Genomic DNA, 25,364 nt, shown 5'->3' with positions numbered 1-25,364 from the left:
TGCCTAAACCAGCCTCCCTCCACCTTTTTTAACATGAAGGAACCTTTGAAATAATCTGGTCTCAGGGATCCCTTACAAATATTGACTTTACAGTATAAATATATGGGAAAGAATCGGGATAACCCACCGCACCCAAAGTCATGTACCAATCGCTAAATCTGGGGAAACGCGTGATAATCTCAAAAGTGGATTTTGAAGATGGGTGGTCTCTCAGAAAAAATGTCACAAACAATTCGTAAAATCAATCCTTTGTATTCCATAGAAATCCTAAAACCAATAGGGGCTATACCTTTTTTATACAAAAAAAAAACACAAAAAAACACCTACATTAGCAAATGATATGAAGTAGCAATAAATGGACTTTAATGGCACACCGTGATTAACAACCTAAGTTAAAAATATTATTTTATTAAATTTGTTATTAAAAAATTTGAAATTGAGATGTATGTATGTATATATATATATCTCTCAACAATATAACACACACACACATACACATATATATATATATATATAATCAACAACAATAAAATATACATATATCTTTCAACAATAAAATATACATATATCTTTCAACAATAAAATATACACATCACCATGTTTGATAATATACAGAAAGCCTCTCTAAAATAAAAACGGCCCTGAACACCACCTTGTTGAGACTAAGGCTACACTCACACCTGAGCGTAGCGTTTTCGCGCGTTTTTACCGCGATTTTTACCGCGATTTACAGGCGTTTTTTGTGCAGGCGTTTTTAGATTGAATAGAAACCAATGAGAAACGCCTGTAATCTGCCCAAAAAGAAGCTCATGTACTTTTTTGAGCGTTGGTCGTTTTGCTTACAGCGTCAAACCGCTCAGATGTGAACAGGGGCCATTGAAATGAATAGGATTTGTCTTGTTGGGCGTTTTGAGAGCTGATCCTAGAGCAGAAAAACTCCCCAAAAACGCCTACATGTGAACGGAGCCTTAAGGCCCCTTTCACACAGGCGGACCGTTCAGATCTGCCAAAAAAAACTGACAGGTGGATCTGAACGGTCCCCCCATGCATCTCTATGACAGACATGTCTGCTGACATCCGATCCGTCAAATCTGGACGGATGGAAACCCTATTTTCCATCCGACCAGCGGATCGGATGAGAACGGACTGACGGTCCGTTCCCATCCGATTCCCCCATAGAGATGTATGGGGCTCAGCTGTTCTCCGCACACGGATCTGCGACGGATCGATCAGTGTTGCCAACCTCCCGTAGATTTACGGACAGCCCGTTAAAACAGGGCACTTTTCTCCTGCCCGTAAATGCCCGTAGCAGGAGAAAAGTGCCCGTAAATCTATGGCGGCGGCGGCAAGGTCGGAACTGCGCATGTGCGGCGCACAGTTCCGAAGATTCCCGACTGACGAGTCCGAGACGAGTTCTCGCACAGAGATGATCAATGCAGCAGGTCCGCCTGCGCCCGCCCCTGCCTCAGCCCCCGCCGTCATTCAAGTTTTCCCGCTGGCCACTGGCGCTGACAGTGAGTGCGTGCAGCGTGTGGACTCACTGTGTGTGGAGTGGACTCGGAGACCCGCCCATTCTGTGACAATAGCGAATGAGAATTCGCTATTGTCACACGGATCATCCTCCTGGCCAATCAGGGAGCGGGTCCTCCCGCTTACTGATTGGCCGAAAGGCAAACACCGTGCCATTGGACGAGGAGGAGGCGCCGCGGGGAGCCGGGGACTGAAGAGAAGCTGCAAGAGAGGTAAGTGCTAGGGGATCGCTGGCACTCTGCAATCATTGGGGGCAATGTGTGGCTGGCACTCTGCGATCATTGGGGGCAATGTGTGGCTGGCACTCTGCTATCATTGGGGGCAATGTGTGGCTGGCACTCTGCTATCATTGGGGGCAATGTGTGGCTGGCACTCTGCAATCATTGGGGGCAATGTGTGGCTGGCACTCTGCAATCATTGGAGGCAATACTCTGGCTGGCACTCTGCTATCATTGGGGGCAATGTGTGGCTGGCACTCTGCTATCATTGGGGGCAATGTGTGGCTGGCACTCTGCAATCATTGGGGGCAATGTGTGGCTGGCACTCTGCAATCATTGGGGGCAATGTGTGGCTGGCACTCTGCAATCATTGGAGGCAATACTCTGGCTGGCACTCTGCTATCATTGGGGGCAATGTGTGGCTGGCACTCTGCAATCATTGGGGGCAATGCTCTGGCTGGCACTCTGCGATCATTGGGGGCAATGTGTGGCTGGCACTCTGCTATCATTGGGGGCAATGTGTGGCTGGCACTCTGCGATCATTGGGGGCAATGTGTGGCTGGCATTTTGCGATCATTGGGGGGCAATGTGTGGCTGGCACTCAGTCTGCAAAAAAGGGGAAGCTCCGTTGGTTTTCTTTCTCACCCCCTCCCCCCCCCCCCCCCCCCCGAGTCCGACAGCTAGCAGCGCACTGCAGACTGGAGTAGTAGAGAGAGGAGTCAGGGCCCGGGGGCAGAGGACATCAGTGTCCTGCTCCTGTGCCCCCTTCACCTCTCCATGTTAATGGAGAAATATGGTTTTTGACTTTTTGTTTAACCTAAACACATTGCTAATAGCACTATCTACATGTTTATAGTTTAAGTATTGATATTTGCACGGTTTAGCACTGAAAACAGCCTGTTTATGTACATTTTTGCAATGCCAGTAAAAAATTGGTGCCGTCCGTAAATTTTGGACGTTTTGCCAGTAAATTTCCCTCCGGGAGGTTGGCAACACTGGGATCGATCCCCTGCTGAGATAAACGGAGTCCGCCGACGGACGGGCTGTGTGAAAGAGCCCTAAGATGGATAGATCTATCTCATTTTTTTTAATGGCAAATTTAATAAAATAATATTTTTAACTTATGTCGGTAACCATGGTGTGACATTAAAGTCCATTTATTGCTACTTCATATCATTTGAAATTGATCCAGGATGAGGCACTGATTACTTGAGTGTCCATAGTGCTACCCTATGGTGACACTTTAAAACTTAACACCTACATTAGAGTGTAATTCCATACAGGACATTGAACCTTCAGTATAGAAGGTCATTTTTAAATCAACAATGCTCATTTCCAACATTAGAAGTATGGCACCAAATCTGCGGTGATCTCAAGTTGGCCCGAGAGGCCGCTCGGAACACATTATTATAGATTTTTTGCCATTAGCCATGGCACCCCCTGAAGGGTGTTTTGTGGGATGAGGCCACAGGTGGAATAAAAATTGATTTCAGGAGGAGTTTGTGACTTTTGTTTTTTTTTTTTTGAGAGACCCACCACCGTCTGGTCTGAAACCCCTGGATTCAATATCTTCAAACTCATGTATAGGGAATATTCTGGTGGTGTCCAGGGGTGAGGATGGAGCAGGGATCTCGATTGCTTTTCTCTTTTTGTCTTCTCTCTCCTTTTTATTGCTTCTTCTCCTCTCTCCCCCATATACCCATTTACCCTTTCCGGCTCTGCCTGGCCTGTCCATCTATTCCCTAAGGAATGGTTGTACCTGGGGTGGCTCCTCTGTTTTGCCCTCTTATGCAAAGTGCTTCTCAACTAATGTGTTAAGCCCCGTACACACGCACAGATTGTTGTCCGTAAATTGTTGGCCAACGTCCGATCGGCCGATTGTAGGCTTGTTAGTATGATGCTTCCGACAACCAACTGTGAATTTTCGGCCGAAAAAAATCTGGTGTGCATGCTATAAAATTTTTGTTGGCCAACAACAGAACGGCCGATTGTTCGTCAGTCAGTACAGATTTCGGCAGACAAAAATCAGATGAGCAAGACTGGGCATGCTTAGAGAAGAAAAAACACACTAAAAGTCAACCATCACATGACATCACTTCTGAAGTTGGTTTTTGTTGGCCAACAAAAGTCCAGTGCAAGTCTAGAGCACATTTCAACCAACAAACACTGGACAAAAGTTGGCCGATCGGTCGGCCAACAATCGGTGCGTGTGTACAAGGCTTTAATGTGTGGCTGGGGGAACATGTGTTGTGCTTGTTGGAAGTCAATACATTTTTCCCTTCCCCCCCAACAGGCATGTCGAGGAGGGGTCTCTCTCTAAGGGATGCTCTATTCCCCCCCCCCCCCCACTGAATAGCCTATAATATATATATATATATATATATATAACATTAATGCAAGTTCCTGCTGGTGATCTTGTGACTGTCAGTATGTTCTCCCGCTGTTATTATCGAAATTTCCATGTTGACACTTTATGCCCCCCTGTGTCGCGGTTTTGCGCTTTGTTCACTTTCAAATAAATCAAACGAGGTTAATTATAGGCCTTATTATTGTATGTGTCTAAACTTTGTAAAAAAAGTTTAATGAATACTATTGAAACAGAAAACCCACTTTTGGGATTCATCACAGATTTTTCCGAGATCTAGCATTTGACTTTACAGTATTACTGAAGGTAAAACTTTTTTTTGATAGTTCTGGATAAAATTGGGAGGAATTGGAGCACCTGTGTTTTGCGGTCTGTCACCCTTGCCATATAACCTGGTGAATGTTATCATGGAAAAAAGGGAAATGAAAATACCAAATCATGGGTGGTCACCAGAAATCTTCCAATGGGGACATTAACTCTGGTGACCCTGAAGAGAAATTTTCCCCAATGATGGTCAGGAGGAAGGATGCCCTTTACATTTTGTGGTTAGTGGGGAGAATCACCCCCTTACAGATGGGTAACCGCCAGCATAAATGTATCTTTTACGATCTAAGAGGTAGAAATTGCTTGTTTCTCAAGGAACCCAGGCACCCACTGGAGTAACGCTAGGGTTCCATGGAACCCTGGTTGAGAAAGTTTGGTCTAAAACCTCTTCGTTGAGATATCTGGGTAGATTCATGTTAAAGATGAGGTCCTCAAAACTGCAAAATACTCAAAAGAAGCCTCACCATGTGAAATCCCAGGGCAACTTTAATTTCAGTCAGGTAAAGTTCTGTGTGTGGTCGTTATTTTTCATGTGTCCTTGTCTGTGGTCGGCGATGGGGTTTGTAAATCGTTGGAGCCTTCACATTAGGGGTCATGCAGATTGTCTGTACACTGTGCCCTACAGAAAGCAAATAATGTGAAAGGAATGCAAATAAGGGAGGGTCAAACCCAGTGTTCTCCTCTTCCTTCAGCTATAAATGTATGGAAAAGATAGTAATTTCAGATAGGAGGTGTAATTACACCTGAACTTTCCCTGAGGAGCTTACACTTGTGACGCACTATCCTCTGTGCTAATGTTTGTGAGTTGCGTCTCTTGTTGTTGTGTGGACATTATAGCGGAACTTTACTCTACATTTCCCCCTCCCCATTTTTTTTATATTAGCATTACCTACCTGGTGGTGAGTTCTGCCAACTTTTGATACCCACCAGAGGCATAACTAGAACCTTCAGGGCCCTGGTGCAAGAAACCATGAAGGGCCCCCCGGACCCCTGACCGGGGGCCCTTCCCTTTAAGCCTGGGCTCTTCTCACTGATCCCTGGGCCCTTTACTCTCGTTGCGGGAACCTTTCACAAGTTCTGCAGTGGGTTCCCTTCCTGCCATCTTGGGGCCTCGCCACGGTGGTGGAATGCCAGGGCCCGTTCGCAAGTGTGCGCTTTGCGATCCTGGAAGTTCACCCACTGGTGTCAGTAGTTTTTCTTTTTTGGTATTTTAATTGTATTATTTTTTATCATTTTATTCTATTTTTTTTACAATGTCACTGACTATGACTCCGTCCATTCAGAAAAGGAAGGAGCTGGTAAATTACATATTTACTGACCCCTTCCTGGTTCTCTATTGTGACACATCCCCTGCAGCAGCCGGCAGGAGAGGGGAAGGAGCACAGTGTGGGTGGGGGGGGAGAGAAGAGAAGCACAGTAGGGTTGGGGGCCGGCGAGCACACAGGGGCCCAGAGACAGCAGAACACAAGTGAACTGGATAGGAGAAGTGGAGGGGACAGCATACAGAGGAACCAATCTCCTCCACTTTCCTCCTGCAGCTACAGGAGGAAAAAGAGGACAGTGATTTCTCTACATGCTGCCCCCGCCGTCCCTCTTATCCAGGTGTATAGGGGAGCCGCACAGGACCCCTGGAGCATGGGGCCCGGTTGCAATTGCAACCCCTACAACCCCTGTAGTTACACCCCTGATACCCACCCAGCAGATCCAGCGCTGTCCAGCTAAGAGGCTCTTCTTCTTCTGGCAGCACTTGGTCCCGCACTGCCATGTTTTTCTGGGTTCAGCTGGCACGCCTCCCTATGACTTGGACAAGCCTGCCCCCTCCTCTTCAGTGAAAATCTATGGCTCCTAGGATATGTGACACACATATCCCGGGAGGCATAGCGGGTAGTGTGCGTCTCAATCGCCTAAGGCTAGTGACATGCATGGGGAGGCAGGGCGAACTTTATATTTAAAAAAAAAGGGGGGGGAGCCCTATTCCTGTAGAGGAGGGATGGAGAGGTGGGATCGTCCTCGGGAGGCCAAAGACCTGCTTTAAACAGGCAAATAAAATTCTTTGTTTTTTTTTTTTTTCCCTATGTTTGCCTAGTTTTGCCAGATCTGATAGGTTCAAGATATCACTGGAACAAAGTGAGTTGAGGATAATTCATATCGAAATGTGTTTTCCTCATTGGAGATTATGGTCAAGGTGGGTACCTGGTTGTGGGCCTACGTTGCTGCTTTTTTGGTAATGATAGTCAAATGACATAGGAAATTGACAACTTCCTAGTGTGTGTGTGGTTAGGGGGGCCTGGTACAAATGCCATCTTGCATTAAACTGTTTTTTTGTTAGAAACCTCAGATGCGGAAAATACATATACCCCTATCGCTAGGATCCTATTCCTTGCCTGTAAGTTGATAGCCCAAAAAATTTCTCTCTCCTCCCTCCCCAAACTTTGGAGAAATTGACAACGCAAATCAATCATTCCTTAACATGTGCTAAGTTTAAGAAAAGTTCAGGAGCTCAGTGATGCCCTGGTCCAGATCTGGGAGGAAATACCCCAGGACACCATCCATCTCATTAGGAGCATGCCCCGACTTTGTCCGGCATGCATACAAACTACTGAGGACCATTCTGAATTGCTAAAATAAAATTTCAGCAAAATGGACTCGCCTGCTGCATCATTTTTTTTAACTTTGATTTTCGGGGTGTCTTTGAATTCAGCCCTCTGTAGGGTGATAAGTTTAATTTCCATCATACAATGTTACCTCATTTCCTTCCTAACACATTACCCAGTCCATACCAGTATAGAGCCTAACACATTACCCAGTCCACACCGGTATAGAGCCTAACACATTACCCAGTCCATACCAGTATAGATCCTAACACATTACCCAGTCCATACCAGTATAGATCCTAACACATTACCCAGTCCATACCAGTATAGATCCTAACACATTACCCAGTCCATACCGGTATAGAGCCTAACACATTACCCAGTCCATACCAGAATAGATCCTAACACATTACCCAGTTCATACCAGTATAGATCCTAACACATTACCCAGTCCATACCAGTATAGAGCCTAACACATTACCCAGTCCATAGCACTATAGATCCTAACACATTACCCAGTCCATACCGGTATAGATCCTAACACATTACCCAGTCCATACCGGTATAGATCCTAACACATTACCCAGTCCATACCAGTATAGATATCCATAATACAAAAAGTGGTCACCTCCCCCCACCTATAACTGGTCTTGAGAGTAGGGGAAAACCGGAAGGGCAAATGCAGGTCAAAGAAGCCAGGGGGTTTCCAGTCACTAATTACCAGCCAGCGACCAACCGAATAAACCTGTCTGACAGTATGCGTTAAAAAGGGGTTTAGTTGCACACATTTTGCAAATACATGCATAAGCTGCAGGCTCCGGCAAGGCACCCTGGTATCTGCAGACCCTAACTCTACCTTTTAAAGAGTCTCCACAGTGGGAGCACATATATTATAATGGATAGATGGAAGACCGGTGACTGGAGGGAGCCCACCCGTCCTTAAAGGCGCAGGGTCACAATGAACACCCAGCACAATGGCAGCAATACAAGGTGCTACCTTGGGTTACCCATGGTTTGGCTGGATGGCAGCACAATCTGGCAAATATTACAATCTGGCAAATATTTTGGACATATCTGTGTATACAGCTCCTCACTGACTTGGAGGTTGCTCTACACTTCATCTTCACGGGAGCTGGATGCATACAAGGCAAAATGGTGACCTGCAGCAACCAATCAGAAATCTTTATTTTATTTCTTGTGACAACACTGAAGAAATGACACTTTGCTACAATGTAAAGTAGTGAGTGTACAGCTTGTATAACAGTGTAAATTTGCTGTCCCCTCAAAATAACTCAACACACCGCCATTAATGTCTAAACCGCTGGCAACAAAAGTGGCGGCAACCAGGTGAGGAGTACAAAGACAAGTGTTTGCTTAGTCAAACAAGTTGGTGGAAGTGTCATGGTCTGGGGCTGCATGAGTGCTGCCGGCACTGGGGAGCTACAGTTCATTGAGGGAACCATGAATGCCAACATGTACTGTGACATACTGAAGCAGAGCATGATCCCCTGTCTTCGGAGACTGGGCCGCAGGGCAGTATTCCAACATAAAACCGACCCTAAACACACCTCCAAGACAACCACTGCCTTGCTAAAGAAGTTGAGGGTAAAGATGATGGACTGGCCAAGCATGTCTCCAGACCTAAACCCTATTGAGCATCTGTGGGGCATCCTCAAACAGAAGGTGGAGGAGCGCAAGGTCTCTAACATCCACCAGCTCCGTGATGGCGTCATGGAGGAGGGGAAGAGGACTCCAGTGGCAACCTATGAAGCTCTGGTGAACTCCATGCCCAAGAGGGTTAAGGCAGTGCTGGAAAATAATGGTGGCCACACAAAATATTGACACTGGGCCCAATTTGGACATTTTCACTTAGGGGTGTACTCACTTTTGTTGCCAGCGGTTTAGACATTAATTGCTGTGTGTTGAGTTATTTTGAGGGGACAGCAAATTTACACTGTTATACAAGCTGTACACTCACTACTTTACATTGTAGCAAAGTGTCATTCCTTCAGTGTTGTCACATGAAAAGATAGAATAAAAAATGTGAGGGGTGTACTCACTTTTGTGAGATCCTGTACATATAAGATTGTCCACATGAATTGTGGGCAGCTGCCCTCTAAACTGATCTGCAGGTAATTTTTGTGTTTGTGTGGGAGAGGAGCAAAAGACGAATGAACGTTTCCTCAGCTCAGCACGGCACAGGAAATGTATGAAACTTTCACAAGTCTCTCTCTGGCCAGCAGTTCTCCTTTCTCGTCTATTTTTCGAGAGCGATGTATATGGAAAGACCTCCTGCGTAAAGTGCCAGCATGGTGGACTTCTTTACTCGAGCCTCCCGGAGGATGAAGATGAGGAGTAGAGTGCTCAGCCTTCCCAGCACCCCACAGATACAGGTCAGAGGGTGGAGACTGGAAGCCATTGTGTCCTCTTCCTGCAATACCAACACTCCGTGTTGTTGGTTATACTCAGGAAATAACAGAGGGGTGCAGAGACTGTGGTAGACTCCTATTACCTCTGAATTTGTGTCTCGATACCGACCCCTCTATCCAGACTGGAAGGGAAACTGAAGGGTCACTACCCCCCCCCCCCATCTTTTGATAACGGCTATACCGGTTTAAAGGGATACTGAAAAGGAGAACTGCTGGCCACACTGACTTGTGATACTGGTCCCTTCTGCTACCAGACCTCAACACAGGCAGAAAAAGGAACGAAGGGGTTAATTTTCCTCCATCTTGTGATACTGGCCCCTCTACACTAGGTGAGGGGTTGCTGCCCCCCCATCTTCTGATACCGGCTGGAAGAAGAAGTAAGGGATCTCTTTCCCCATCTTCTGACCCCTTTCTATAGCTGAAAGGGGAAACTGAGGGGTCACTGACCCCATTTTCCCAATACCGGCCTCTCTGTACTGGCTGGAAGTACAAAAAGGGGCCCTGAGAGATTCCTGATATTGGCACAGTGTCCAACGCCAACGCTTCTTGCTGCAGGTGACACCCAGGAAATTAACAGAGGGGTGTAGAGAGCAAATTGTGCTGCCCAGGGGTGGGTTTGGTTCTTTATGGCTCAAGCAGTCTCCTATTATCTCTGAAATTGTCTTGATAACGGTCCCTCTATACTGATTGCAAGAGCAACTGGGGGGTCACTGCCCCCAATTATCTGGAAAATAATCTGCTAGGAGTTGCACCATGACTGGTAACCGATTGTCTTCCGGTCCTGTGGAAGATAGGCCCGCAGGGATCCTGTCAAGTACTTCCTGTGGTATTGAACTTGGGGTTGTCGCTTCATGAAGTGTCATCATGAGAGGCAGAGAACACAAGTCTTCTAAGGATAGGGGAGTATGTAGCTGCACTTCTCCTTCAGGCGTGAAAATGATTGAGGCCTGTAGTCTGGACAGCACATCGGCTCCTAGCAGATTGGAAAAAAGAATTGAGGGGTCACTGCCTCCCATCTCCTCATACTGGTCCTCTATACAGGCTGGAAGGGGAAATGAGGGGTCAATGCCCCTCATCTTTTGATCCCGGCCAATCTATACAGGTTGAGTGGGGAACCGAGGGGTCATGGCCTCCTATGTTCTAATACCAATCACTCTACATTGGCTGTAAGGGGTCAGTGCCCACCTCCCCTTGATACCAGCCCCTCTAAACAGTCTAGAAGCAGGGCTGAGGGGTCATTGCCCCCTATCTTCTGTTACTGGCCCCTCTATACAGAAAGGGGCCCAAGACATTCTTGGTGTTGTTAGTGTCCTTTACCTGCAATGCCAACACTCATTGCTGCAGATGATCCTCAGGAAATTAGGTGTTTAGGGAGCACATTGTGCTGCCCAGGGGTTAGTTTGCTTCTTTGTGGCCCAGGCAGTCTCCTATTATCTCTGAATTTGTCTTCTACCAGTCCCTCTATAGTGATTGCGAGGGGAACTGAGGGGTCACTGTCCACTGTTATCTGATACTGGCCCCTCTACACTGGATAAAAGGGCTACTGAGGGGTCACTGTCCCCTGTTATCCGATTCTGGCCCCTCTACACTGGATAAAAGGGCTACTGAGGGGTCACTGTCCCCTGTTATCCAATTCCGGCACCTCTACACTGGATAAAAGGGCTACTGAGGGGTCGCTGTCCCCTGTTATCCGATTCTGGCCCCTCTACACTGAATAAAAGGGCTACTGAGAGGTCGCTGTCCCCTGTTATCCAATTCTGGCCCCTCTACACTGGATAAATGGGCTACTGAGGGGTCAATGTCCCCTGTTATCCAATTCCGGCACCTATACACTGGATAAAAGGGCTACTGAGGGGTCACTGTCCCCTGTTATCCGATTCCGGCACCTCTACACTGGATAAAAGGGCTACTGAGGGGTCACTGTCTCCTATCTCCCGATTCTGGTCCTCCTATAAAGGCTGTAAGGGAACTGAGGGGGCATTGCCCCTCATCTTCTGATACAACCCCCCCCCTACACCGGCCAAAAGAGGAACTTGGGGGGTTACTACCATCCATCTCCTGATACCAGCCCTTCTATAGAGCTGGAAGGGAACTAAGGGGCCACTGCCTCTATTTCCTGATAGTGACCCCCCCCCCCCCCCCGTATACTGGCTGCAGGCACAAAAAAGTGACCCCAAGGCAAGCATGGTGTTTCTGCTGTTGTACTTCACATTTTCTGCATTTATGATGGTGTATGTGTGTGTTTCTTCTTTTTCTAGCGTTTGTTCTGACATGATTGATGTTGGGTGGAGTTGCTGTCACATAGTCTCTATTCTCATCATTCGTTATACACATGTTGTGGTAGAATGTACAGTAGGTGATTGCAAGCTATAGAAGCCGTACAATGGAAAGTGTGTGTGATCAGTTGAGGAGGGATGTGGTGTGGTGAGGGATACATATGTGGTCAAGTGAGGGCTCAAAAAGTATGCAGCTGACACCTTTTTTTAAAGAGTGGCAGAAAATAAGTTGCTCAAAATTGGGCAGTTTACTCCTATTGAATCCAGGTTCTTCATGTGTACATTTTTGTTAATCCTATTAGAGGCTTGTCCAGAATAAAAAGGGTGCACAGAAAAGGTAGAAACAGGTAGAGGGTAAATATAATCTGGTGGTTGCACACTGCGCGTAGCACACCCCTAAACTCTGTACACGGCCCATTCCCCTAAACTCTGTACACGGCCCATTCCCCTAAACTCTGTACACGGCCCATTCCCCTAAACTCTGTACACGGCCCCAGGGCAGCCATCAGAAATTTACACAGTTTTAGGCCTGGGCCCCTTTTATGGATCTGACCTCCTTTATTCCCTAAGGCTCACCTACTATGTCATCATCCTCCTCCAGTCGCATGTCCTCCTTCTCCTCCAGTCCCATTTCCTCCTTCATCCAATGTCCTCCTCCAGTCCCATCTTCTCCATCCCAGGAAAATAAAGGTGAACGGTTCTAGTAAATGCCACCCCTCCTGTCCAAGAGTGAACAGCTGGAGAACAGGGGAAGGCAGGGCCTATAGCTGTGTGTGAGGGCTAATGGGGGGCAGGTTGCAACCCAACCCTGTTTGGGGCCCCTCGGGATGCCTGGGCCCCCTACATGTGTATGGGCTGTACCCCCCTGATGGCAGCCCTGCACGGCCCATCCCCTAAACTCTGTACATGGCCCATCCCCTAAACTCTGTACAAGGCCCATCCCCTAAACTCTGTACAAGGCCCATCCCCTAAACTCTGTACAAGGCCCATCCCCTAAACTCTGTACAAGGCCCATCCCCTAAACTCTGTACAAGGCCCATCCCCTAAACTCTGTACACGGGCCATCCCCTAAACGGCCCATCCCCTAAACTCTGCACTCTGTACGCGGCCCATTCCCTAAACTCTGCACTCTGTACGCGGCCCATTCCCTAAACTCTGCACTCTGTACGCGGCCCATCCCCTAAACTCTGCACTCTGTACGCGGCCCATCCCCTAAACTCTGTACAAGGCCCATCCCCTAAACTCTGTACACAGGCCATCCCCTAAATGGCCCATCCCCTAAACTCTGCACTCTGTACACGGCCCATCCCCTAAACTCTGTACCAGGGACGTGTAGTCAGGGGAGGCTACCCCCTGCCATAAACCTGGAAAAAAAAATGATCTAGGGTTGTAGCTTGACCAAATTTGAGGGGTAGGTACCTGAAGTCCGACCCCACCACTGGGGCTCCTAGCACCTATGGTTCTGGAGATATGGATCTCCTTGTGCAGCCTGCTGTCAGAAGCTGTTTGCAGCAGACTGAGAGGATGATTTCTTGTCAGGCACTGAGCTCAATGGACAGCTTGGACTCTTATTTGTCTGGAGGAATCTGATTGGCTGCCTGCGTCCTGACGCGCGGGTTTATAAGCGTAAGCCAATCGGCTGAAGATTCCATTTTTTATTTCACGGCGCTCGGCTACGCTGTGGGGGTTTATTCCCTAAATGGTGATGTGAGGGGTTGTATCTGGTTCTGATACCAGCCAGTGCCTCACCAGCCACTGATCTCACCGCACGTCCCCGCTTTGTACATAACGCACCCCGTACATATGGGAGGTATGTTTGTTGTTTGCATGTGTAAATACCATTTCAGGAAGAATGTTGGCAGCATGTGAAATCCCTCGAGAAATGAAATGACACGGAGAGGCATCCATGTGCTGACGGATCTGCCTTATGTCCATGATGTGAAAGCAGATCAGTATCTGGTGTCCGACAATGTGACTCAATACCAATATCCTGGGCACAAACACCCAATCCCAATTATATATATATATATATACACACACACACAGTTGGGCAAAAAAGTATTTAGTCAGCCACCAATTGTGCAAGTTCTCCCACTTAAAAAGATGAGAGAGGCCTGGAATACATCATAGGAATACTTCAACTACGAGGGACAATATTAGAACAAAGAAATCCAGAAAATCATATTGTCTGTCTGATTATTAAAGAATTTATTTGCAACTTATGGTGGAAAATAAGTATTTGGTCAATAACAAAAGTTCATCTCAATATCTTGTTATATACCCTTTGTTGGCAATGACAGAGGTCAAACGTTTTCTGTATGTCTTCACAAGGTTTTCACACACTGTTGCTGGTATTTTGGCCCATTCCTCCATGCAGATCTCCTCTAGAGCAGTGATGTTTTGGGGCTGTCGCTGGGCAACACGGACTTCCAACTCCCTCCAAAAGTTTTCTATGGGGTGGAGATCTGGAGACTGGCTAGGCCACTCCAGAACCTTGAAATGCTTCTTACGAAGCCACTCCTTCGTTGCCCGGGCGGTGTGTTTGGGATCATTGTCATGCTGAAAGACCCAGCCACGTTTCATCTTCAATGCCCTTGCAGATGGAAGGAGGTTTTCACTCAAAATCTCGTGACACATGGCCCCATTCATTCTTTCCTTTGCACGGATCAGTAGTCCTGGTCCCTTTGCAGAAAAACAGCCCCAAAGCATGATGTTTCCACCCCCATGCTTAACAGTAGGTATGGTGTGCTTTGGATACAATTTAGCATTTTTCTCCTCCAAACACGACGAGTTGAGCTTTTACCAAAAAGTTCTACTTTGGTTTCATCTGACCATATGACATTCTCCCAATCCTCTTCTGGATCATCCAAATGCTCTCTAGCAAACTTGAGACAGGCCCGGACATGTACTGGCTTAAGCAGGGGGACACGTCTGGCACTGCAGGATTTGAGTCCTGGTGGCGTAGTGTGTTACCGATGGTAGCCTTTGTTACTTTGGTCCCAGCCCTCTGCAGGTCATTAACTGGGTCCCCTCCGTGTGGTTCTGGGATTGTAGCTCACCGTTCTTGTGATCATTTTGACCCCATGGGGTGAGATCTTGCGTGGAGCCCCAGATCGAGGGAGATTATCAGTGGTCTTGTATGTCTTCCATTTTCTAATAATTGCTCCAACAGTTGATTTCTTCACACCAAACTGCTTGCCTATTGCAGGTTCAGTCTTCCCAGCCTGGTGCAGGTCTACAATTTTGTTTCTGGTGTCCTTCGACAGCTCTTTGGTCTTGGCCATACTGGAGTTTGGCGTGTGACTGTTTGAGGTTGTGGACAGGTGTCTTTTATACTGATAACGAGTTCAAACAGGTGCCATTAATACTGGTAACAAGTGGAGGGCAGAGAAGCCTCTTAAAGAAGAAGTTTTGTCAATTCCTTCATCTTCCGGGAACTGGCTGCATACTCTCGCTACATGAGGCCGGGCATTGTCGTGCCCCAGGAGGAACCCAAGAAGGGCCCACTTCACCAGTGTAGGGTCTGACAATGGGTCCAAGGATTTCATCCCCATACCTAATGGTAGTCGGGGTGCCATTGTCTGTGCGTCCCTCCATGGATATGCCTCTCCAGACCATCACTAACCCACCAACAAACCGGTCATGCTAAATTATGTTACAGGCAGCATAATGTTCTCCACGGCTTCTCCAGACCCTTTCACGTTTGTCACATGTGCTCAGGGTGAACCTGCTCTCATCTGTGAAAAGCACAGGGTGCCAGTGGAGGACCTGCCAATTCTGGTACACCACCATGCTTGACTGTAGGCAAGACACACTTATCTTTGTACTCCTCACCTGGTTGCCACCACGCATGCTTCACACCATCTGAACCAAATAATTTTATCTTGGTCTCCTCAGACCACATGACATGGTTCCAGTAATCCATGTCTTTAGTCTGCTTGTCTTCAGCAAACTGTTTGCGGGCTTTCTTGTGCATCATCTTTAGAAGAGGCTTCCTTCTGGGATGACAGCCATGCAGACCAATTTGATGCAGTGTGCGGTGTATGGTCTGAGCACTGACAGGCTGACCCCCCACCCCCTTCAACCTCTGCAGCAATGCTGGCAGCACTCATACGTCTATTTCCCAAAGACAACCTCTGGATATGACGCTGATCACGTGCACTCAACTTCTTTGGTCGACCATGGTGAGGCCTGTTCTGAGTGGAACCTGTCCTGTTAAACCGCTGTATGGTCTTAACCACTGTGCTGCCGCTCAGTTTTAGGGTCTTGGCAATCTTCTTATAGCCTAGGCCAGTGATGCTGAACCTTGGCACCCCAGATGTTTTGGAACTACATTTCCCATAATGCTCATGCACTCTGCAGTGTAGTTAAGCATCATGGGAAATGTAGTTCCAAAACATCTGGGGTGCCAAGGTTCACCATCACTGGCCTAGGCCATCTTTATGTAGAGCAACAATTCTTTTTTTCAGATCAGAGAGTTCTTTGCTATAAGTTGCCATGTTGAACTTCCAGTGACCAGTATGAGAGGTTGAGATTGATGAGAGAGTGAGAGCGATAACACCAAATTTAACACATCTGCTTCCCATTCACACCTGAGACCTTGTAACGCTACCGAGTCACATGACATCGGGGAGGGGAAATGGCTAATTGGGCCCAATTTGGACATTGTCACTTAGGGGTGTACTCACTTGGTTGCCAGTGGTTTACACATTAATGTCTGTGTTATTTTGAGGGGACAGCAAATTTACACTGTTATACAAGCTGTACACTCACTACTTTACATTGTAGCAAAGTGTCATTTCTTCAGTGTTGTCACATGAAAAGATAGAATAAAATATTTACAAAAATGTGAGGGGTGTACTTACTTTTGTGAGATAGTGTGTGTGTGTGTGTGTGTGTGTGTGTATGTGTATGTATATGTGTGTGTGTATATGTATGTGTGTATATATATATATATATATATATATATATATATATATATATATATATATATATATATATATATATATACATACATACATACATACATACATACATACATACATACATACATACATACACACACTTATTTATTATTATATATATATATTTTTTTATGGGTGTGGATTCTTTCTTTTACTAGTAATGGCGGCGATCTGCAACTTGTAGTGGAACTGTTAGTGTCAGACTGCCCGCCATACTGACACTTTTGACCCTTTGTTGGAACCAGTGACACTAATATGTGATCAGTGCTAAAAATATGCACATGACTAATCGGTGTTTGTGTGTACTGTGAGATGCTTTTACCTAGGGATGTACTGCTATTCCCTGTTTTTCAGGGAAACAAAATCCAACACGTGCCCGCTGACATGACAGAGCTCTGCATTGTTTATATACACATCTCTGTCCTGTCTTCCTGCTGGCTGATCAGCGGGTGCCAGGGGGTCATTCATTGGCTGGCACCCGCTGATTGGCTTGTGCTGTGACTAATCACCACATAGGTGGCGCCCCCTACCCAGAAGAGCAGAAATAAATCAATTCTATATTGATAATTCTGCGTAACTGGGCCGCAAGCTACAGTGCACGGTCAGCAAATGGATATTCTATGATTGTAGGATGATGTTATTGGGAATACAAATATATATCTATAATTGAATGTCCGTGTCATCAATAGGGAATAAACTTAATCAAACATCCCAAAATGTGAAGAATCGTGCTATTCAGCGAAGTAGGACAATACTTTAAATATATAAAACACGTGCTGTGTTTTTCTCCACCACTTGTGCATCGATCCACCTCCGCATGCAAATCTGCTTACCAGATAGCACAGGTAATGGAGCCAGGCCAAGAGCTCTTGGCCTGGGACTCAGAAAGTCAAACCTGAGAGGGCTATGGATATGGAGATTGCTCTGTAAAAATTGCGGATGTCTGGAGTCCTCTCGATCCGTGAGCGTGGGATGAGTGCTGGCTTATCGGTGAAACATACTGCCTTCCCCCTCTGGTAGTGGGTACTCCTCTAGGATATTCCCTATATTTCCATCTTGTCGGTAGTCCTGCTGAGCCCATTGAACATCGGCATAGATACCACCCTAGTGGCTGTTTGGCTCCGTTACCTGTGCTATCTGGTAAGCAGATTTGCATGAGGAGGTGGATCGATGCACAAGTGGTGGAGAAAAACACAGCACGTGTTTTATCTATTTAAAGTATTTTCCTACTTCACCTAATAACACGATTCTTCGCGTTTTGGGACGTTTGATTACGTTTATTCACTATTGATGACACGGACATTCAAATATATATACAGTCAGGTCCATAAATATTGTGACATGGACACAATTCTAATCTTTTTAGCTCTATACACCACCACAATGGATTTGAAATGAAACAAACAAGATGTGCTTTAACTGCAGACTTTCAGCTTTAATTTGAGGGCATTTACATCCAAATCAGGTGAACGGTGTAGGAATTACAACAGTTTGTATATGTGCATCCCACTGTTTAAGGGACCAAAAGAAATGTGACAGATTAACAATCATAAATCAAACTTTCACTTTTTAATACTTGGTTGCAAATCCTTTGCAGTCAATTACAGCCTGAAGTCTGGAACGCATAGACATCACCAGACGCTGGGTTTCATCCCTGGTGATGCTCTGCCAGGCCTCTACTGCAACTGTCTTCAGTTCCTGCTTGTTCTTGGGGCATTTTCCCTTCAGTTTTGTGTTCAGCAAGTGAAATGCATGCTCAATCGGATTCAGGTCAGGTGATTGACTTGGCTATTGCATAACATTCCACTTCTTTCCCTTAAACTCTTTGGTTGCTTTCGCAGTATGCTTCGGGTCATTGTCCATCTGCACTGTGAAGCTCCGTCCAATGAGTTCTGAAGCATTTGGCTGAATATGAACAGATAATATTGCCCGAAACACTTCAGAATTCATTCTGCTGCTTTTGTCAGCAGTCACATCATCAATAAAAACATGAGAACCAGTTCCATTGGCGGCCATACATGCCCACGCCATGACACTACCACCACCATGCTTCACTGATGAGGTGGTATGCTTTGGATCATGAGCAGTTCCTTTCCTTTTCCATACTCTTCTCTTCCCATCACTCTGCTACAAGTTGATCTTGGTCTCATCTGTCCATAGGATGTTGTTCCAGAACTGTGAAGGTTTTTAGATGTTGTTTGGCAAACTCAAATCTGGCCTTCCTGTTTTTGAGGCTCACCAATGGTTTACATCTTGTGGTGAACCCTCTGTATTCACTCTGGTGAAGTCTTCTCTTGATTGTTGACTTTGACACACATACACCTACCTCCTGGAGAGTGATCTTGATCTGACACACATACACCTACCTCCTGGAGAGTGATCTTGATCTGACACACATACACCTACCTCCTGGAGAGTGTTCCTGATCTGGCCAACTGTTGTGAAGGGTGTTTTCTTCACCAGGAAAAGAATTCTTCGGTCATCCACCACAGTTGTTTTCTGTGATCTTCCGGGTCTTTTGGTGTTGCTGAGCTCACCGGGGCGTTCTTTCTTTTTAAGGATTTTCCAAACCATTGATTTGGCCACACCTAATGTTTTTGCTATCTCTCTGATGGGTTTGTTTTGTTTTTTCAGCCTAACAATGGCTTGCTTCACTGATAGTGACAGCTCTTTGGATAGCATATTGATAGTTGACAGCAACAGATTCCAAAAGCAAATGGCACACTTGAAATGAACTCTGGACCTTTTTATCTGCTCCTTGTAAATGGGATAATGAGGGAATAGCACACACCTGGCCGTGGAACAGCTGAGCAGCCAATTGTCCCATTACTTTTGGTCCCTTAAAAAGTGTGAGGCACATATACAAACTGTTGTAATTCCTACACCGTTCACCTGATTTGAATGTAAAAACCCTCAAATTAAAGCTGAAAGTCTGCAGTTAAAGCACATCTTGTTTGTTTCATTTCAAATTCATTGTGGCGGTGTATAGAGCCAAAAAGATTAGAATTGTGTTGCTGTCCCAATATTTACGGACCTGACTGTGTGTGTGTGTGTGTGTGTGTGTATACAAATGATTGTCTGGTATTGTGGTTGTATCCCTGGTCTGTGTTCTCGGATTGTATCCCCAGTCTATGATTGTATTATGATGTGATTGTGTCCCCAGCCTTTGTTCTATGATTGTTACCTTATGTGTCAGTTTAGTGATGGGATTGTACATTATGATTGCACTGTGTGGATACATTACACAATGATGTGATTGTGAGGATTGGAAACCTTCTCCTGGATTCTTGTGTTGAGTAGATGGCGGGGAATGGCGACGCGCTATGTATAATCTCCTGTGATATTACCCTTCCCCCTGTTGTACCTGACAATGTATTGCACAGTGTTTGTGTGTGGGGGTGCGTTATGTTGTAAATGTGCGGTTGTTGCAGGAAACATTATTGAGAAGTTCCTAATTTCACAAGCACTCAATTTTATTCCTGTAGAGTTGTGTAAGGAGAAATGTGCTGCAGTACAATGTATAGAGGAGTAATGAGCTGCAGTACAATGTATAGAGGAGTAATGAGCTGCAGTACAATGTATGGAGGAGTAATGAGCTGCAGTACAATGTATGGAGGAGTAATGAGCTGCAGTACAATGTATGGAGGAGTAATGAGCTGCAGTGCAGTCTATGGAGGTGTAATCCGTTCTGCTGTAATGCTGTGCATGTAGGAGTAATGAGCTGCATTTCATTGTGTGAGAGTAATGATCTGCAGTGTATGGAAATGTGATATGCTGCAATGCAAGGTATAGATGAATACCATACTGTGATGCAGTGTACAGAGGCATAATGTTCTGCAGTGTATGGGGGAATAACATGCTGTGATGCACTGTATAGGGGTGTAATGCTCTGCAGTGTATGAAGGGAGTGATGTGCTGCAATGCAGTGTATGGAGGAATATAATGCTGTGATGCCATGCATAGGGGCGTAATGCTCTGCAGTGTATGGAGTGATGTGCTGCAATGCAGTGTATGGAGGAATAACATGCTGTGATGCCATGCATAGGGGTGTAATGATCTGCAGTGTATGGAGTGATGTGCTGCAATGCAGTGTATGGAGGAATAAAATGCTGTGATGCCATGCATAGGGGCGTAATGATCTGCAGTGTATGGAGTGATGTGCTGCAATGCAGTGTATGGAGGAATAAAATGCTGTGATGCCATGCATAGGGGCGTAATGATCTGCAGTGTATGGAGTGATGTGCTGCAATGCAGTGTATGGAGGAATAACATTCTGTGATGCCATGCATAGGGGTGTAATGATCTGCAGTGCATGAAGGAGTGATGTGCTGCAATGCAGTGTATGGAGGAATAACATGCTGTGATGCACTGTATAGGGGCGTAATGCTCTGCAGCATATCTATGAGTACCATACAGTGATGCAGTGTACAGAGGTGTAATGATCTGCAGTGTATGGCAGAATAACGTGCTGTGAGTATAGGGGAGTAATGATCTGCAGTGCTGTGTATGGAGATGTAATGTGCTGCATTATGCAATGTGACATTCCCCCCCAATGTAGCTAATAGGAGATCTGTCACACTGCCAGCACGGGCTCTGTGTTTGGGGCTCTGTGGCGGTTCTGCTATTTAGATATCCTGTTTGCATTGACAGGAAGGTGTTTGTGGCTTCTGAGTTTAGCTGCAATGCTTCTACCCTGCAGCTTTCAGTGTCTGGTTTCTGTGTTTTCTCCTGTCAGCAGTCTGCATAGGGCACATTGGGTGTTTGGATGGGGAGATCATCAGACCGCTGAATGGCCATACACATTTCACAATGCAGGCCCTGTAGGACATCTCCTTATATCAGAAGTAATCAGCACAACATTTGGTGGCTTCGGGACCTCCCGGCTCTAGAAGTCCACCTATGTGCTGGGAAATCCATTTATATCTACTTTATAGGGAGCAAAAGTTATAGTGCTACTACCTGGAGGAAGTACAGGATCTGTAGATGATGGCAGCTGTAAGCCAACCAATCCAGGAGTCCTTCACTTTAGGCATAGAAATCAAGACCAATCTGTATGGTTACACCAACTTTTCCTGTTTAAGATAGCAGGAGGACTGTCAAAAAAACTGTACAGATACGCTGAATTATCTGCAAAAACTTCTGTATGATTTGTGCCATAAGGCATTTAAATATGTTAGAGTTGGTACTGGATGAAGACCCTTAAAGTCTCAGCAGAGGATTGAAGTTTACCCAGAGGCCCAACACGGAAACAATAAGGTCTGGTGACCCAGCACAGATATAATGGGGTATATGGTAATTGGAGGCCCAGGACGGAATGAATGGGGTCTCCGGAACCTGGAGGCCCATTGCAGAAATAATGGGGGTCTCTGGAGGCCCATTGCAGAAATAATGTGGTCTCTGGAGGCCCATTGCAGAAATAATGTGGTATCTGGAGGCCCATTGCAGAAATAATGGGGTCTCTGGAGGCCCATTGCAGAAATAATGGGGTCTCTGGAATCTGGAGGCCCATTGCAGAAATAATGGGGTCTCTGGAGGCCCATTGCAGAAATAATAGGGGGTCTCTGGAGGCCCATTGCAGAAATAATGGGGTCTCTGGAATCTGGAGGCCCATTGCAGAAATAATGGGGGTCTCTGGGGGCCCATTGCAGAAATAATGGGGTGTCTTGGTATTTGGCAGTCTAGTATAGGAGTATTGTGGTGTCTGCAATCTGGAGGTTCAACACAGGAAGAATAGAACACTGTAGAACAAATGGAATGGCCGCACACCAGGATTGAAAATTGCAGTAAAACAAAAATGTGTAGATACATTTTGTTCCCAGCTCCCCTGACTGTGTTTGGTGGATTTTACTGCAATAATGACTTCTATTTGGATTTCCGATCCCATTGTGTGGCCATCCCATTGGTTCTACAGTGTTCCTTGGCTGCGAGCGGGCCCGGCACCTGGTCTTGGGTCTGCATATTGGGCATTGGGTACTTACCTGGAGCAGTGCATCCACATACTGGACAGGAATAATGGAGTCTCCGGTATCTGGAGAAGGAACCCAGCAAGACAATAATTGGGACTTTTTAGAGGTCTTTGGTATCTGGAGGCCTATTTGGATATAACAGAATTTCTAGTATCTGGTGGCCATGTACAGGTAGAGTGAAATCTCTGGCATCTGGTGGCTCAGCACAGAAATATTGGGGTATCTGGGGGCCCATTATAGTTCTATCAGGATTTCTAGTATCTGGTGGCCAATGGGATCTTTAATACTTGGTGCCTCAGTAGAGGAATCGTGGGATTCTAGTACCTTGCCCAAGATCTAATATAATTTCTAGTATCTGGTGGCCATGTGCCAAGTTTATTGGAATCTCTGGTATCTGGTGGCCAAGTATTGCAATCTGGAGGTCCAACACATGAATAATGGAGTCTCCTGTATCTGGAGGAGCCACAGCAAGAGGATAATGGGGTCTTTTGAGGTCCAACACAGAAATAATGGGGTATCTGGAGGCTCAATACAGAAATGAGATCTCTGGTATCTGGGGGCCCATTATAGTTCTATTAGGATTTATAGTATCTGGTGGCCAATGGGATCTTTAATACTTGGTGCCTCAGAATCGTGGGATTCTAGTACCTTGCCCAAGATATTTTAACTAAGAAAACAGAACACAAATTATAAGTGAGAAATATCTCCTACCTCAGTGCTAAGGCAGAACATTCAGTTCAAGGAGGATGAAGAGTGGTTCAAGATTCTGCATGGTCCCTCTCCCACACATTTAGTTTTTCAGATGTAAGGAGTAGGGATGATCGAACGGTTCGGGTCGACCCATCGGTTCGACCCGAACATTGGCTGTTCGAAATTCGGCCGAATTCCGAACTTTTTGTGGTAAAAGTTCGGAATTCGGCCACCAGAACCGCCCAAAATGCAATGGGACAGAAACTGGGCTTTAAAAGCCCGTGATTGGCCCAGCAACATCAGTAAAAGCAATTTGGATTGACTACACTACAGTAATCCCCCGCTACATCGCGGTTCAGTTTTTGCGGTCCCGGTAATTCGCGGTTTTTTTTGTAATGTTATTTTACTATATAAATCATTAAAAATGAAAGATTTTTGTGTTTTCCATAGCTCTTGCTCTGTCTCTAAGTATCTTTTATGTGTTTAAATGAGTTTCTATTGTTTTAAAAGTGTGTTTAAAGACCTTAAAATGCTTCTACACGTACAGTGACAGTAAAAAAACATGCCTACAATGCATTTTAATAGGGTTTTTCTATTTCGCGGAATTTCACTTTTCGCGGCTGGGTCCGGAACGTAACCCCCGCAATGGAGGGGGGTTTACTGTAAACTGAAATTATTTCATTAGCGCAGGGATGGGGTTCCGCTCCTTTCACACCTATATGTGTATATGTGTATATATATGTGTGTGTGTATGTGTGTGTGTGTGTGTATATATATATATATATACCCCTATACAGAAGTTCAGATGTTATGCCTGCCTCCAAAGACGCCCAAAAAATGGCCAATAAACGCCTGCAACAAAAACGCCCAGGTGTGAAAGGAAAATTATCTTTTTTTTCTGGTTCTGGACATGCTACAGAGCTGAAATTTCACAGGTACACTTTTTAGACCCCCCCAGACACTAAATCCAAAGAAATCTTTTTTTTTTTTTTTCAATAATTTTTTCAATAATTGTCTCTCTATCAAAAACGACAATTTTTAAGAACTTTTTTTTGTGTGATTAATAGTCCCTTGGGCATGACCCAGAACCCTAGGCACTTTTTAGGGGCATTTATTGGGTTTTAGGGCTTCAAAATGGTGGTGTTTTTTGATTCCAGAAGTTCGGGTCCTATTGATTTCAATGGGGTTCTGGAATCCGAACCGAACTTTCGGGAAGTTTGGGTGTTCTGGTCGAACCGAACTTTTCAAAAGTTCGATTATCCCTAGTAAGGAGGCCAACAGCTTCCAACTACACGAACCTTTTCTACAAGGACATTTTATTGATTTGACTTATTGTGAAGTAGTCTTTTCTTTTTATATGTAGCGGTTTGTATCATTCATTTACTTTTTTCTGTTTTTTTAGGTGGTGAATGAAAAGGAGGAATCATTCTATGTTAACTTGGAGGAATTTCGAAAAGACAAAGAAAAGTCAAGATCTTCTTCTCAACCGATCGGTTCCTCCAGCACTTTAGATGACTGGGAGACGCACACAGACCAAGGCAGCGGTCAGCTCTTCTACTATAACAGTGTGACTGGGGAAACTACCTGGGATTGTCCCTTTGACCAAGCTGAGGAACAGCCCATCTCCCCTGCATCCCTGAGTCCAACTTCGGAAGACTCTAACTGGGAGAAACATTTTGATGAATCTAGCGGAAATTTCTACTTTCATAATCCAGTGACGGGAGAGACGTCCTGGGACCCACCAGCACAGGACGATCTGCATCCATCAGGGGGCAAACCAATGTTTTCCCCCTATGATTCAATGGACAGGAGGGTAAGAGTTTTGACTGTAAGGAATTTCCTGAAAAGATCTGCTGCTGCTGCTATTAGTGCTTCCATTATTTTTCTAATCGTTGTTTCGTATGCTGGAGGAAAAAGAGACATCTGGATTATATTTTGGATTCCCCCATGTGATTTGTCCTGTAAAATGGAGGAAAGTAGATATCGAGTTATGTTTTAGATTCCCACT

At 45.6% G+C, this 25,364-nt stretch overlaps 1 protein-coding gene across 3 annotated transcripts in view; it reads left to right on the top strand.

Annotated features, from left to right (window-relative positions):
- LOC309567274 (rho GTPase-activating protein 27-like) overlaps positions 1-25,364 on the top strand; it is a 103,733-nt gene that overhangs the window by 41,277 nt on the left and 37,092 nt on the right. For all 3 annotated transcript variants that reach the window (XM_082272659.1, XM_082272660.1, XM_082272661.1), the window contains one exon: positions 24,759-25,169. In XM_082272659.1, coding sequence (XP_082128785.1) covers positions 24,759-25,169 — 411 coding nt within the window. The remainder of the gene's footprint in view (positions 1-24,758; positions 25,170-25,364) is intronic.

Source organism: Pelophylax lessonae (assembly GCF_965119305.1).
Source record: "Pelophylax lessonae genome assembly, chromosome: 11".
NCBI classification, from domain to species: domain Eukaryota; kingdom Metazoa; phylum Chordata; class Amphibia; order Anura; family Ranidae; genus Pelophylax; species Pelophylax lessonae.
This window is presented reverse-complemented; position numbering and strand designations above follow the sequence as displayed.